A 16,013-nucleotide genomic window follows, 5' to 3' on the forward strand; every position below is an offset into this window, starting at 1 on the left:
GGGGATGTGGGAGATTTTGAAATAGCCGAGGCGCATCACGAGATCCTTCAATTTCTGGAGATATTTTGCCATGGCTGGATCTCGCGCCTCGAATTCGCCTTTGACCTGCCTCACGATCAACTAGGAATTGGAGAATGCCCTGAGGTTGACGATCCCAAGTTCCCTTGCCATCCTCAAGCCGGCAAGGAGCGCTTCGTACTCGGCCTGGTTGTTGGAGGCTTTGAAGTCGAATCGGAGGGCGTACTCGGTGACCACCCCATCCGAGTTGGTGAGCAGGAACCCAGCCCCGCTCCCTTGAGCGTTTGAAGCTCCGTCGATGTGCAGTACCCAAATGGAGGCCGGGTCAGGCTCAGTGACCGCGTCTCGCTCGGGGTCTAGGTCTTCCGACCTTTGGTCGGTCGTTGGGCATTTTGCAATGAAGTCGGCCAGGACCTGGGCCTTTAAGGCAGGTCGCGGTCGGTACTATACGTCGAACTCGCTGAGCTTCATTGCCCACTTTGTCAGTCGTTCCGACGTGTCAGGTCAGCGCAATATCGCCCTCAGGGGCTGGTTGGTGAGGACCACGATCGCGTGCGCTTGGAAGTAAGGGCGGAGTCGCTCTGCGGAGACGGTTAGGGCAAAAATCATCTTTTTCGTCTCCGAGTATCGAGCTTCAGCACCGCGGAGCACTTTGCTGGTATAGTAGATAGGCTGGTGGGTTCGGCTTTCATTTTCTCGGACGAGCACCGAGCTGACCGCCTCAGGGGAGGTGGCCAAATAGAGATACAATATCTCTCCGACCTCCGGCTTCACAAGCAGCGGCGGGGAAGCCAAGTACCTTTTCAGATCCTCGAAGGCCTGTTGGCACTCATCCGACCAAGAGAAGTCCTTCGTCTGCCTCAAAGTTTTGAAGAATAGGAGGCACCTTTCAGCCGACCGGGAGATGAACTGACTGAGGGCGACGATCTTTCCGTTCAGTTGCTGGATCTCTTTCTTGGTGTTCGGATGGCGTATGTCGATGATTGTCTTGATTTTCTCGGGGTTGGCCTCGATTCCTCGTTGCGAGACGAGGAACCCGAGGAACTTCCCCGAGGTTACTCCGAAGGCGCACTTAGTCGGATTCAGCTTCATTCGATGTTGTCGTAGAGTGCGGAAGGCTTCTTCGAGATCCAAGATATGGTCCGAAATCTGCGTACTTTTCACCAGCATGTCGTCCACGTATACTTCCATATTATGCCCGATCTGATTTTTGAAGACCTTATTGATGAGTCGTTGGTAGGTGGCGCCGGCATTCTTCAACCCGAAGGGCATTACTCGGTAGCAGTAGAGGCCTTTGGGGGTCACGAAGGCAGTATGCTCCTCGTCTTCAGGCGCCATCCGAATCTGGTTGTATCCGGTGAAGGCGTCCATGAAGCTGAGCAGTCGAAATCCAGACGTCGTATTTACCAGCTGGTCGATCTTCGAAAGTGAAAAGCTGTCCTTTGGGCAGGCCCGATTCAAGTCGGTGTAGTCGATACAAATCCTTCATTTTCTGTTGGCCTTCTTCACCATGACAACGTTTGCGAGCCAGTCGGGATAGGTGGTTTCTCTGATGAAGCCCGCCTCAAGTAGCTTGTCCACTTCTTCGTCGATGGCCTTCTGTCTGTCCAGGGCAAAAGACCTTTTCTTTTGTCTCACCGGCCTCATCGTTGGATCGATGTTGAGTCGGTGCATCATTGTCTCCGGGGGATGCCCGACATATCTGCCGCCGACCAAGCGAATACGTCGGCGTTGGCTCTTAGCAGCTCCACCAACCATTGTCGGTCTGGGTCGGGTAGTTGAGACCCGACCCATACCTTTCGATCGGGACCCCCAGTCATCAGGACGGGGATGAGCTGTTCAGCCGGTTTGCCCCGTTCTTCCTCCTCCCGTGGGTCTAGCTTGTCGATCGTCAGGGGGCCCTTCAATTCGTCACCCTGAGCGAAGATCTGGAAGCATCGTCGAGCGAGCTGTTGATCTCCGTGCATCTCTCCAACTCCATTTTTGGTCGGAAACCGAACCAAGAGGTGGTACATCGAGACAATCGCCTTGAGGGCGTTTAGTCTGGGTCTTCCGAGTATGGCATTGTAGGCCGAAGGCAACCGGATGACCGCAAAAGTCAAATGGACTGTACTTTATCGTGGTTCGATTCTGACTGTCACGGGCAGGGTGACTTCTCCTTCCGTTGTGACGGCATCCCCGGCGAAGCCTATCAGGGGCGTAGAGACTCTCTTGAGTCGGTCTGTCGATAGTCACATCCGGAAGAAGATCGAATAAAACAAAACATTCGTCGAACTTCCATTATCTACAAAAATTCTTTTTACATCATAGTTTGCTATTGTTGCCGAGACAACAACAGCGTCGTCGTGGGGAGTTTGGATGCCCCGAACATCTTCCTCCGTGAAGGTTATTGCGTCGTCCGGGTGCGGCCTCTTCGTCGGCTCCTCTCCAGTAGACGTCCCCGGGCCAAGTCGTTTGGAAATCATATTGATGACCCCGGTCGTCGGCCGATTAGTCGTCGCTTCCTCAGTCGGCTGGGGTCGTCGGTCGGCGACTGGTTAAGTCGGCGGGTTCCTCCGAAATTTATCGAGATACCCTCGGCGGATGAGAGCTTCGATCTCATCCTTAAGCTGGATGCATTGCTCGGTGTTGTGGCCGTGGCCTCGGTGGAATCGACAGTACTTTCGTCGGTCGAGGCCTTTTGCCTTCAGAGGCGAAGGCCGTCGTAGGTATTCTTCCCCCTCGATCTCCATCAAAATCTGCGCACGGAGGACAGAGAGAGGAGTGTAGGAGTCATACCTGGGGCGTGTCGGCCTTGGAGGCTGCCGTCGGGGCGACTTCTGGCTTTGTCGTGGAGGCAAGAGCCGACCGTCGGTCGGGGGCCTGCTAGGTCCGTCGGGTTCCCGACCCTTCCTCCGCTTCTCCTTTGGGCCCTTGAATTTGGTCGAGCGCCGGTCGGAGGCTCCTTCGTCCGCACGCATGTACTTGTACGCGCGCTCCAATAGTTCGGCATACGTCCGGAGGAGGATCTTATCCAGGGAGTAAGTAAAACGGGACACCCTCAACCCCCGTTTCATGGCCGAGATGGCCATGTCTTCGTTGAGGTCCCGGACCTCAAGCGTGGCCGTATTGAATCACGCCACGAAGTGCTGGAGCATCTCATTTTCTCCCTGCTTGAGGGAGAAAAGATTGTCCGACGTTCGCGGTGGCTTCCGACTGGTGCTGAAGTGAGCCACGAAAGAGTGCTCGAGCTGTCCGAAGGAGTGGATACTTCCCGATCGAAGATCGGAGTACCAGGTCCTGGCAGCTTTGCGGAGCGTGGCGGGGAAGCCGATGCAAAAGAGAGCATCGGTTGCCCCCTGAATTATCATGAGAGCTTTGTAGCTCTCTAGGTGGTCGATTGGGTCGGTGGAGCCGTCGTAGGGATCCACGTGCGGCATCTTGAACCGACTAGGGATCGGTTCGTCAAGGATGAGTCGGGAGAGAGGTTGGGCGGTCTGGAAGTCAACGTCATTCGAAGACTTCTGCCCGTCCACCTGCAACTGTGCGAGCCGACGGTCGATTTCCTCGAACCGACGTTCGTAGTCGTCCGTCCGCCGGTGCTGGGAGACCCCAAGAGTGGAGTCTCTAGAAGATTCCGAGAGGGAGGCGGACGGCGTTCGCGGTCGCTTCTCCTTCCTTGCTCGTTCCAGCTGGGAGGGAGAAAGCTGTTGGGACCGATGGACATCGCGCCGCGGCCGCACCTCTTCCTCTCTGTGGGAGCGCTGTGGCAGGTGCTCCCGCGGAGACGACGGAGATCGGTGCGGGCGTCGGCGGCTGCTCTTGGAGGGCATCGGACGTGCCGCCGGTTGCCCGACCGGTGATGGCGGCAGCCGTGCCGGCTGTTGCTGGAGGCTTTTGACCGCGTCCATCAGCACGGTCATCTGTCGTACGATCGTCGCGATCTGCGCCTCCGTGGTGACCACGGGGTGCGGAGAGCTGGGTTCCGCCGCGGAAGGTGGCGGAGAGGCCTCTTCCCGATGGGAAGAGCGCCTCGCCGACCCGGTGACTCTCGATCGTTGAGCTCTCATTTTTGTCATTAGTACTGAGCAGCTCCCCTTCCTGGCGCGCCAATCTGTTGCGGCCAATCCCCTCGTCGCCTGGTCGTCGGGAACGAGCGCCTGTAAGAAGAAAGTCCACACTGGCCGGAGGCGACTCCGGCGGGGACCCTCCGACGGTCAAGTCAGAGAGGTGACTGGGCAACAGTGAAATGAAGACAGAGAGCTCAATCGAGAGAGAGTGAGAAAGGGAGCAAGCCTGGGAGTTTTGTTGGAGAAGGACCCCTCGCACTGTTGTCTTCCCCGATATATATAGTGGAGCGGGGTATGGCGCCGTCATTAATGGCACGGACAATTGAGGAATTGTCAACTCACTGCAGAATGTCAGAGTCACCGTAAAGATGTCAACTCGCCGTGGGGCCGTCAAATCACTAGGGTTGACCATCCCATTGGCGGGATAATGCCGCTAGGCGGTAGCGCCGCTGTCAGGACTGACAGCCTCTGGCGGTAGTACGGCGTTTGGAGGAGCCATCCGACCTTGGGTCGGTGGCCAGCCGAGGGGCGCCGGGTAGAGCTTTGGACTCCTCCTGTGGTCAGTCGGATACGTCGGGGGAGTCGGGCACCGGATCTCCTAGTGCAGTCGGTCGGTAGGGCAGAAAAGGTCTGCCCGACCGACATATCTTCGGCCGGTCGGTCGGTTTCAGTCGGTCGATCGATCGGTCGGTCGGTCGGTCGATCGGTCAGTCGGTATATCCCAACAGTTCTACTTGGTGATTTTAAGTGGAAAATAGGAGCTGTTATCGATTCATGTTGTCTACAAATCCCTCATGCTGACCGTTATGGGATTAGTTTTAGACGACATCATTGATTTCCATATGCTACATCCTTTATGTCCAGATTGCTGCTACCCCTGTGCCAGTCCTTATACCTGTCCTATTTTATGTTTACCTTGAGAACCACCCTGCGGTATTTTGGTTGTATCTCATGTTATGGGTCACCTGATTCTACAGTCGCTCCTATGTGCTATGCTCATATTGCTTGGCTCAGGTTCCAGTTCATTGCTAAGTTAGATCTCCAACAACTGCCTCTATGCTGTTTTGTTCGAGCAACTCCATATGCCTCTCTTTGGTATTGTCAAATTCCTATTATTGTTAGCCAGAGGTTGTTTCAATTTACTGATAATTTTCTCTACGGTGTTCTACGCTTCAGTGGTAGTCTTCTCCTGCTTTCTTTTCTTCAACATGGGAGTCTCCTGCTGGTTTCCTTTCATTGCTAAGTTTGCTAAGTTGGAGATGTTTCAACCTGCTGCTCGGGTATATGCATCACAATCTTATACAGTTTCTTCTCCTCCTGGGGATGCTTTGCAGTGTAAAGTTGGACATGGACAACGATGCGAAGTATTCAGTATGGAAGGCTGGTTGGTATCAATGCTTCAGTTTCAGTTACAACTACTGCTGTATTCCATTATATATGGATCAATTCAGTTCTTTCTTGGTACTCCGTTGGTATCATCATTTCAGGAAGCTGCCGTATGCTCTTATTTGGCTTTCTACCATTTGGCATATGGCTCATATTAGAAACATTGCTTGTGCTTTAATCTGGCATTATTCTCTTCCTCAACAGCTGCCTTCAACTTTAACATTTCATGTTCCTGCTTATATTATGAATAACACTTTGGGCACAGTTCATTTTGGTGCTATTTTACTTATCACTGTTTCTGTTGTTTTGTTTCACCATTTCTGTTTTATCAGATGTACTAGTGCTGTATTAAGTCTGATGATGATGGAGTCTGTACCTAGTTTCATATATATATATATTTTTTTAAATAGAAGGAAGATTTAGATTAAAATTATATCAGATTAAAATTATTTGTCCCAATCCACTTTGGATATTTTATCTAGAACTCATATCCGTTTTCATTGGATTAGATAAATCTTCCCATTCATATTGAATATTCGATGAATCAGCTACAATTGCCATCTCTATGGATGATGCAACTCAAAAGATGACAGGAAAAAAGAAAGCACAATAGACCAGAGCATCCTCAAAAGGGCTGAACTGCAATGGGGCAATTAAGAAAAAAAACTCGAAATCTCCCCCCTGCTCCAGCTGAGTCAGGACAGCCATTTTTCGTTGGTTCTAAAAGTAAAAATTTTATTTTTAATATTTTTTAAAATTTTTCTTCTTTTCATACAGTTAGTATAATTATTCGAAGACTTAATATATTTATTTTGAGCTAATATGATAACTAATTCTATTTATATATGCAAGGACCAGTTCTCACTCAAATCCCTTGAATCAGACACCAAGCGATATAGAAGAACAATGAATCAATAGTAGTCTACCTTAAAGATCTTCCAGAAACTCTTCGATAATGAAAAGTTCTTGAAACAACTTTTCTATTATTAGAAGGTACGTAAAATAAAACATTATGCAGTTTACCATCAGAATGGGAAGCTGTGCATATTATTCCTTAGAGCAGCATGAAAATAGTCATTGCTGGAGCAAAACAGATCAGTTACTAGGTAGTAGGGCATCAATTTTGTTTCCAATATGAGCCTCATGGTCTTCAAGGCGTCCAATGGCAGCCTCATTCTCCCATCGAATGAGTGTTGGGACCCCTCTGAGCCTGAATCTTGGGTCGATTCTCCATGGATGGCTAGGATTTCTCCATGTAGGTCTATCTCCAACATATGCTCTAAGGAGCACCACATCTTCTTCTGATGCCTTCAATTTTTCATATATTATGGGCTCTGCCACATTGCAATCTGCAAAACCAAAGAGAGATTATCATTTTTCTAGGCAAAGACTTCATTCTTTCAGTTTGTAAAAACAGGAACATCTGATGCAATGCTACAGTCAGGAAGAAATGCTCCTGCTTATATATTACATGCATAAAGAGTAATACGAGGCTCTAGTGGCACTGGTTATGACCTCTCAAAAACAACACATTGTGAAGCTATCAGAGTCTCAGAACAAATCAGATAACATATATACAAGAAAATTCTGCCCAATTATTCTAATTATATTTCATATAGTTAAGGAGCCCTTCAGTTGTGCTTATGAATAAATCAAAAATGCATCGAGTGCAAAAGATGGTTACAAAAGAAGCTTAAAGGACTCTGATATATTCTTTCTGCATGGTAGTGACATAATGTCAGAAGTTAGAGAGGCCACCATGGTCTGAGGGCCATGATACTCCTCCAAGATACAATACTCTTCAAGGCCTCCAAAGGAATAATTTCCACGTGGGGTAGGGGTACTAAAACATTCAGTGGGTGTGAATGAGAATGTAGTCATGACGTATGCTCATGAATTAAACAATTAAATATCAGTATCTCCGATAATCGAGTTAAAATAAGATGGCAGTGATCAGAAGTGATGCTTTGGTAGCAGAACTTATATCTTCTTTCTCCTAGATGTCCAATCCCCAAAAGTTATCGGAGCAGGCATCTGCAGCATTTGGAAATTCTCGTGTCTCCAATTTGAACTTCAAAGGAACACTATAATTTTTTTATGGGCTCTTGTAGATGAATCTAAAATAGTGAGACATGTCAATGACTAGAACTTTCCTCAATAACTTGTCCCAAGAAAATGCAGAAGATTCGGTCAATCTGAAACTCTCTCTCTCTCTCTCTCACACACACACACACACACATGCACTACTATGGAAGATCATGATAAAGGCGATTATTTTCAAATTGTCCTATTTTACCATGCATTCACCTCTTCAAAATTCCACATAGTGCATTTTATATGGTCAGGCCCTTGCTATATATAACTCAGCAAAATCATAATAAGTTGCTATTATATTACACAAAATCTTGAATGTACGAGGTGTTTGCATAATATCTAGGAAGTTAGAGGCAACCTTCCACTTTATCCACACTAGTCCAACTCTACCATCTTTCTTTTATCCTTCTCTTCATTATTCTGAATAATGGGTCCACCTAAGAGGCACTTACAACCGACTAATCTATGGCCATCAATTTGAACTAAACTTCATTTTTATTTACATTCCATTTTAAAAAGGCCCAGTCATGATTAAGAGATTTTGTTTCCTTCCTAATAAAAGTCATAGGGAAAGATCTTCAACAGTAACAAAGCTGCAGGGCTTGAGAGAGATAGAGGCCAAGATCCTAGTTCAGTGCTGACCAAAAGTGATGGTAACCCAAATTCACCTCCTAGATGGGCCTCTTCCTGGCTTTGGTAATGCCCAATGACAGTGGCTTACGACCAAGGGGAAGAAAGGAGAGGGCTATTATACTTGGTCTAATGGGAGAGAAGGGATGAGGGAAATTAAAGTGGTCGAGACTTGATTTTGGGGCCCAGAGAGATCAGACTTCAGAAGGGACTAAGAACTTTTTATGTTGGAGCAAGCAATTCATGATTGACCAGTGTTCAACCTTGTGGACCTGCCACCTAGCATAGACTATCGTTCAAGCCAGGCCAGTGGATTTAAAAGACTAACAGTACTCATACAATATATCAAAAGACTTACATCTATGTCCTATTTTATCAAAGAAAATGGAGAAAAGAATGTCACACTTCGTTAGAAGCATCCAGCACTCTAAGGTAATACTTTAGAACATGGAATCATTAAGAAATAAAGTATCATCATTTATACTAAACCATTCATTAACAAGATATGATAAAAAGACCATGTGTTTGTGCCACACGCCAAACTACAGGTTAATATAAACAACACACTCTAGTTATGAGGTACCAATGAGCACCATGTTATATCATATTGTCCCCATGTGTTCAAGGAACTCAGCAAAGTCAGAAATTTGGAACAATTAAGTGTTTATGTAAAGATGCTCATAAGCACTCATCTTGGATCCATATTGCCACAATGATAATTTAAGAGCATTTTAGACAATACAGAGATGGTAATGTTTACAATAATCACTACTATGAGATACATATTAAGACTATAGTATGTACTATAATAATGAGATTACCATAACCATCCCTTTGTCCATGAATATGTATTTATGCCTCATCAAACTAGTTAATCATAAGACCCGAAAGCAACTTACTAACACCTAATATTGAAACTAATAAGAATGCATTCGATAAACTATCAAATGTTAAGCATCATGCCATCAATATTATCATTTCATCATTTCCACAATTTGTTAGGTCCATATGATAAAGGATCATCACAATCCAGATGAAAACAAAAATAGCACTTTAAACAAGGCATGGTATCAACTGAATTGTGTTTTTTTAATGTATATAAGAAAAACAACCTTCATGACAATCTAGAAACCAAGTGTGGCCTAATGAAGAATAAGGGTGGTGATGGTAAGGAAGGAGAGCACCATTAGTCCCATATTAGTTGTGAGTCAAAAAGAATTTTAGCTTATATGGGAAGGGATCACCCTTTCTCACTTGAGATGCCCTTTGGACTAGAATCTAAAGGGGCAAAATCGCGAGGCCCATAGGCCAGAGCAAACAATACCTCACATGTCGGGCCATGGGCCCTTAATTGTAACAATTGGTGGCCTATGCAGGTTTCGAGTCTATGATTCTGATACACCTCCCGTTCGTTCATAGACTCTCTCTTGACCAGAGGGGAGAGAGGGATGTGGTGATAATAAGAAAGGAGGACACTATTAGTCCCACATTAGTCGAGTCAAGAGGGACTCTAGCTTATATAGGAAGGGATCATCCTTCCTCGCATGAGGTATCTTTTGAATTAAAATCCAGAAGGACAAAATCGTGAGGCTCACAGACCAGAGCAGACAATATCCCACGTATCGGGCCATGAGCCCTTGGCCGCAACAAAGGGTATTACTACTTGTGCCTTAACTTTTATCTGCGAGTGGATAGGGGTCTCGAAGACCCCCTATCTCCTCTGATGTATTTCTCAAAACTAAAGGGGAGAATCATACATTCTCACAGATTTCACAGAAGGAAAGGGGGGAACACACATTCCCTCAATGATAAAAAATATTCACTATAGATTTAATATCCCCATGGGTCCAACTCAATCCCCTAAATTGTGTCAATCTAACCCATCAACTTACTCTAAAGGGCTCTTTGATTGATATGCCCTCAAAGACTATAATTACTATCTCTCAACATTATCCATCAAAAGACTCACATACCAAATTCACTTAAAATTTGTACATGATACACCATTTCCTTGACCACAACTGATTTGGGAATGGAAATTGAGAGGGGCAAGTGCTGTTGTGGCAATACATAGATTTACTAAAGGCTCTATAGAAAAGGAATGACAAAAGGATAACTGGAAATCCCATCCTCTTTACCATGAAGCTTGAAAAATTTCATCACCGTATCCCTCAGACCACAACTTAGGCCAAAATCTTCCAATAGGAGTGCCTCATATCAAGTCATTCATGTTGATCTGATATCTGCATCTATAAAGCATAAGACTACAAAGAAGGTCCCACTTAGCTTCAAAAATCTAAGAGCCAATGTCCCTCTTCTTAAATGACATGGCCCTGAGGAGCCCAACTAGAAATGAAAGCTCGCTAGAATTCTTCATCCCTCAGGTTACTCCTCAAACATGGGCAGCAAATCATTCAGTCACTTCACACATCTAAACAATTCTGCACCACTCCATCTCCCACTAAAGCAATAAGAAAACATTGATTTAAGAAATGAAGCTTGTCGTTGTATTGGTGTACTATAATCCGATTATCATAAATAGGGGTGAGCATGGTCCAGTTTGGACCGATTTCATGCTCAAACTTAAGCCGAATCAGTCCTAAACAGTTTGGTATTTCTAAAAGCCAAATCGGACCAATAGAAGACTGAAACCAAACCAACATGATTTAAACGGTCTGATTTGGTTTGGTTTAACAGTTTATATTATCATTATTATTATTATTATTATTATTATTATTTTGTGATTCATGAAGACTTGTTTTCTTTTCACATAAAAGTACCATCAAGAGAATTTATCGAGTAAAATGATTTAAATCGGCATAAGATATTGTCACTTAATAAAATAAAATTCTTAAACAAACACCACCATTAAGGATTAAGATAAAGATTTCCAACACATTACAAAAAAATAAATAATCCAGTAAATAAGTCACTTAGGGTTTAAGGCTAATCAATACAAAATCAAATTTATAAACAACACCATAAATCCAGAATTATTTTCTAATACATTAATACTCCAACATAAACAACACCCTAATTAACATGACATCGTTTTATTAGAGCTGGTCCAGTTCGATTTGAGAACGATTTTATTTATTGAAAAATCTAAACCAATCTAAACCTATTTTTATATGTCAAAAACCAATCAAACCAAACTGAATAAAATTTTAAACCAAACCAAACCTGTGGTTTGGTTCGGTTTCACCGGTTTGATTGGTTCAGGTTCGGTTTTTGCTCACCCCTAATCATAAACCCTTCTATAATCAAAATTTTAAGGATTAACGATATTCATGAAATATTGCAACAAAAATCTAATAACATATATATATATGCATATATGCATATATATATATATGCATATATGCATATATATATATATGCATATATGCATATATATATATATGCATATATGCATATATATATATATGCATATATGCATATATATATATGCATATATGCATATATATATATATATATATATGCATATATATATATATGTATATATATATATACATATATACATATATATATATGGAGGCTTCTCCATTAAGAAGCCTCTGTTTGACACGTGGGCTTTTGGAAAAATGGGGAGGGAGCCCTGTGGCATCACCTAAGTGTCCCTATTCGAGAGCATGCGCAGAGACAGAGAGAGATCGAAGTTGACTGGGTTCGTGCATTCGGAGTCGGTGGCCAGGAGAGGAAGGAGGAGCATGTCACTGGAGGTGGAGTCGGTAGCTAGAGGAGGGAGGAAGCATGTTGCTGGAGGTGGCATCGGCGGCAACCGACTCATGTGATGCCTAGGCATTCGTCGGCCTCTTCCTCCGCCATGGAGGCCACCGATGCGGGTCGACGGGGAGGAGTCCCGATTCATGCATTCGAAGTCGGTGGCCAGTGGAGTGAGGAGAAGCACATTGCCGGAGATGGCATCGATGGGTGAGGGCTTTGTGACATGTGGATAAGGGCTTTCATTTAAGAAAGCCTCAAGTCGTCGACGGAGAGGAGCCTTGGTTCGTGCATTTGTAATCGGCAGCTAGTGGAGGGAGGAGGAGCACCTCGCCGGAGGTGGCGTCAGCAGTGTGAGGGAGCGATCTCCATGATTTCTTTTTAGAGCCACCACGTGGTTTTCACCATATTCACCTACCACCGATGGAACTCTATCTCCCTACCTGCCTCTTCCTCCGTCTCTCACTAGTAAGTCCTTTCATCCCAGAATCAAGCAAGGGCTAGAATTAGTCGAGAGAACCTATGGGTTTGAATTTATGTTTTCCCTTTAAATGGATCGATAGTCAAGGAGAAAGAACATCTGAACCCTATAGATCCATCAAACTTCAGTCTTGGTGTGGGTTTGGTTTTTGGTTTTAAGAATTATAATGCACAGGAGCTAAACAATATAGAATCACAAGAACCACTTGCACCTGATGATGGAATTAAAGAGAACCTAGAAATTTGGAGGTCACCTGGGAAAGCGTTTGATTTTTTGTTGCTTAGAACAACAGCAAGAACGAGCGAGGAGGGATCAGAGTAAGTCGCATAGCTCCTGCATCCTGCGCATCGCACAGGTTTTATGCTAGTTGTAAATTAAAGCTATTTCTTCTGCAGCATCATGTTCCCCGCTGGATACATAAATATACAAATGTGAAAGCACTCTCATAAACAACTCATACCATTGCTTTTCATTCTAAAATTCAATTCATATCATTTTGATATCAGGTGATAAATAAACTTCTTTCAAATATTGAAAATCCTAAAGGCATTATCCGGTATCAAAAGTTCTACCCAGACATATGCCATGCCTTCCTTGAAACCAAATAAAGAATCATTGCCTTCTGAACAATGTCAATGCCCACCCTCTTCTATCATGAATCTTTGTCAAAATTTTTGTACATATTTCACACTGCATTTGTCCAATTAATCCACAACATTTTATAACAATTTGCACACGCCATTAGTTCATGTTACATAATCACCAAGCAACATGTAACACGAAAACTCCTATCAAGCAAAGAGCATTTTATTATATTTACCATGACAAACCTCACGACTATAACGTCTCTAGGAAACAAAAAACGGATACCAAACATGAGATTAAAAAAATAATTAAACAAATAAAAATAAAACTTTGTTGACCCCACCATCCACTGCCCACATTAAAACATACCACAGATCACAAAAGAACAAGGAATAACATATGGAAGGAGCAAAGACAGTGCAAAATCTCAGATAGGTTATCGTTATCGATTATCTTCATCTCGAAAAAAAAACCTCCTTTCTTGCAGAAAAACAGATAGATCAACGAAAAACTCTAGATCGATGGATCAAATGCATTATAAAGAAAGGATTGCGGGAAAGGGAGTACCAGGGCACCAGCTAAGGGAGGTGGAGGGGTCTTTGTCCGCCAAGAAAAGCAGGAATTTTAGTTGATTTTGGGAGTTCTCCGATTTGAATCGCTCGAAAACTTCCTCAAAATCGGAGACGGTCGTGTCGGTGGTTTTGAGAGGCATGTTTTCTTCCCTGCTTTCCTTCTGGTTTCTTTCTGTCTCGAAACGAGAAAGAAAGGGAACCGACGATAGGATAAAAAGGTTGGGATGTCAAATGGATCGGGTATAGACCGGCCGACAAATATCCGGATCCGCTACGGACAGGATAAAAAGATAGGGATGCGAATCAAGCGGATACGGGTTGGATCGCCTAATATCTGGATCTATTTTATAATTAAAAATATTTATTCATATTCATTCCATGACCTTAGGTCAAATCAAGTCATGTGAAATAAATGTGGTTAGTTGTGGTGGATCTGATCGGATCAGGATTGATTGGATTGGATCGAATAATTTTAATTTATAATTATAATTAATGAGATTATAGTTGTTATTATAAATAAGAGAAATCTATATCTTGTTTTCGTATAACTCAATTTTTGATTTAGATAAAGGCAATCCAAGCATATATCAATAATTATAATATATTTTTATAAAAAATAATTTATATAAAATCAATTTAATTGAGAGCTTAGAAACAAAATATACAAAAATAATTGATTATTATGATTTTCATAATATATATATATATTAATTTTTATAATAATAAAATTATAACTAAAAAGAGGAGGACAATCAAGATGAATGGGACTGTGACACCTATCATCTATCAAGTGAACTAGGAGAGGAGGGGATGAAAAATATTATATTATATTGGATCAAGATCGGATTCAGGGCTGAATATACTGTTATTCATAATCGATCTGAATTCACTTTGGATATTATAACTAAATCTCATAGCCATTTTTAAGTTGAAATGGATCAAGTAAAACCAACTTTATTTGAGTCAGATTAGATTGGATATCTAATGGATCAATTAAAGCTGTCACCCTTATAAAAAAAAAAGCATCCTATACTAACTTTTTTTTTTGATAAAACAAAACGTTCATACAAAATGAATATGAATATAGCTCAAAAAATCAAAAAAAAGAATATCACGGAAGAACATCGGCAAAACTGATACATCAAACCAAATATTTATTTTAGAATGGTTAGCAACATAGCTAGCTACCTAATCAACAACACTATTTGCCTCCATGTACACATGTCTCACATGGACGAAGATGCACTCTGCAAGTACGTGCCAGATGTCACGTATGAGCAGGTTGGAGGCTGAGCTCCCACTCCGTCTCTGTAACCAACTGACAATAGTAGCTGAATCACCCTCCACCATTAAATGATCAGCTCGGAGCTGCATCCTCGCAAAGGATATGCCCTCTCATGTAGCTCGTAATTCTGCAGTCGGAACAGTTGTCTGAAATAGGCGACTCCCATCCATTAAAAAAATCTAGAGTTCGAGCCTCGAATCATAAAACCAGCACCACCATGCCTACTAGTAACACCGCCATCAAAGTTGACCTTGAGAAAGGTCGGGGGTGGGGCTCCTAAGAGATGAACATCCTACAGAGCGTTGAGAAAGTAGGGGGGAGAGGGTCTTAGATGTCCCGACTTCTTAGGATCGGCTCTGGCAGTGATAACTCCAGAATCTCGTGTTGGAAAAGATATCCTAAAGTCAATCATTTAGGTTGTAGATGATTGTGCTCCATATAAGTCTATGAATTATAAAATAATAAATATCATCTGGTAGATTCATCATAAAGAATACATCTTTTAAAATAGAACTCATATGTTATGATGACATTTAGGTTGTAGATGATTGTGCTCCATATAAATCTATAAATTATAAAATAATAAATGTTATCTAACAGATTCATCATAAAGAATACATCTTCTAAAATAGAACTCATATGTTATGATGAAATCCTTAGAACTACTTCTAAAATGATAAAAGAAGATTTATCATGTGGTTCTTAAATTCTGCTCGTGATCAAATGATGCAATTATTACAAGAACGATAACTGTATCGAGTGTAGGTCATTCTGTGTCATATTAGTTGATTGTCCTCTTAACCAAGACATGTGGTGATATGAGTATGGCATATGGGTGATATGTAGGAGTATATTTTACTGAGCGTGACCACTTCTGGAACACTCTGCTGTCAAAGATTGCTTTGATGGAATATAGATATATGTGTCCTTCGGACCTGAGGCTGTCTCGGTGACTTGCAAGTAACTCACTGTGCTTTGGTGTCAGACTATCCAAATTTTTAATTAAGTGATGGAAGGTTTCTGGGTACAGTTAAGTATTTGTGAAATCTGAGTGCGAGTCAAGATGGGATTGATCGCTCCAAGTAAAATTGGAGATGATACATCATTGTGTTTCAATTCAGCAAAATTTTGACCAAAGTAGTCTTAATGAGGAGTCATAGGATTGTTGAGGTTGAGACACAATGTGGATC

At 43.1% G+C, this 16,013-nt stretch overlaps 1 protein-coding gene across 1 annotated transcript; it reads right to left on the minus strand.

The window, feature by feature from the left end:
- Window positions 1–6,406: 6,406 nt before the first annotated feature.
- Window positions 6,407–13,727, minus strand: LOC140851545 (thioredoxin-like protein Clot). Its single transcript, XM_073243229.1, has 2 exons — window positions 13,534–13,727; window positions 6,407–6,802 (listed from the first exon to the last, which is right to left on the minus strand). The coding sequence occupies exons 1-2, from the start codon at window positions 13,676–13,678 to the stop codon at window positions 6,549–6,551; spliced, it is 399 nt and encodes a 132-aa protein (XP_073099330.1). The 5' UTR covers window positions 13,679–13,727; the 3' UTR covers window positions 6,407–6,548.
- Between the last annotated feature and the right edge of the window lie 2,286 nt (window positions 13,728–16,013).

Source organism: Elaeis guineensis, chromosome 1, assembly GCF_000442705.2.
Source record: "Elaeis guineensis isolate ETL-2024a chromosome 1, EG11, whole genome shotgun sequence".
NCBI lineage: Eukaryota > Viridiplantae > Streptophyta > Magnoliopsida > Arecales > Arecaceae > Elaeis > Elaeis guineensis.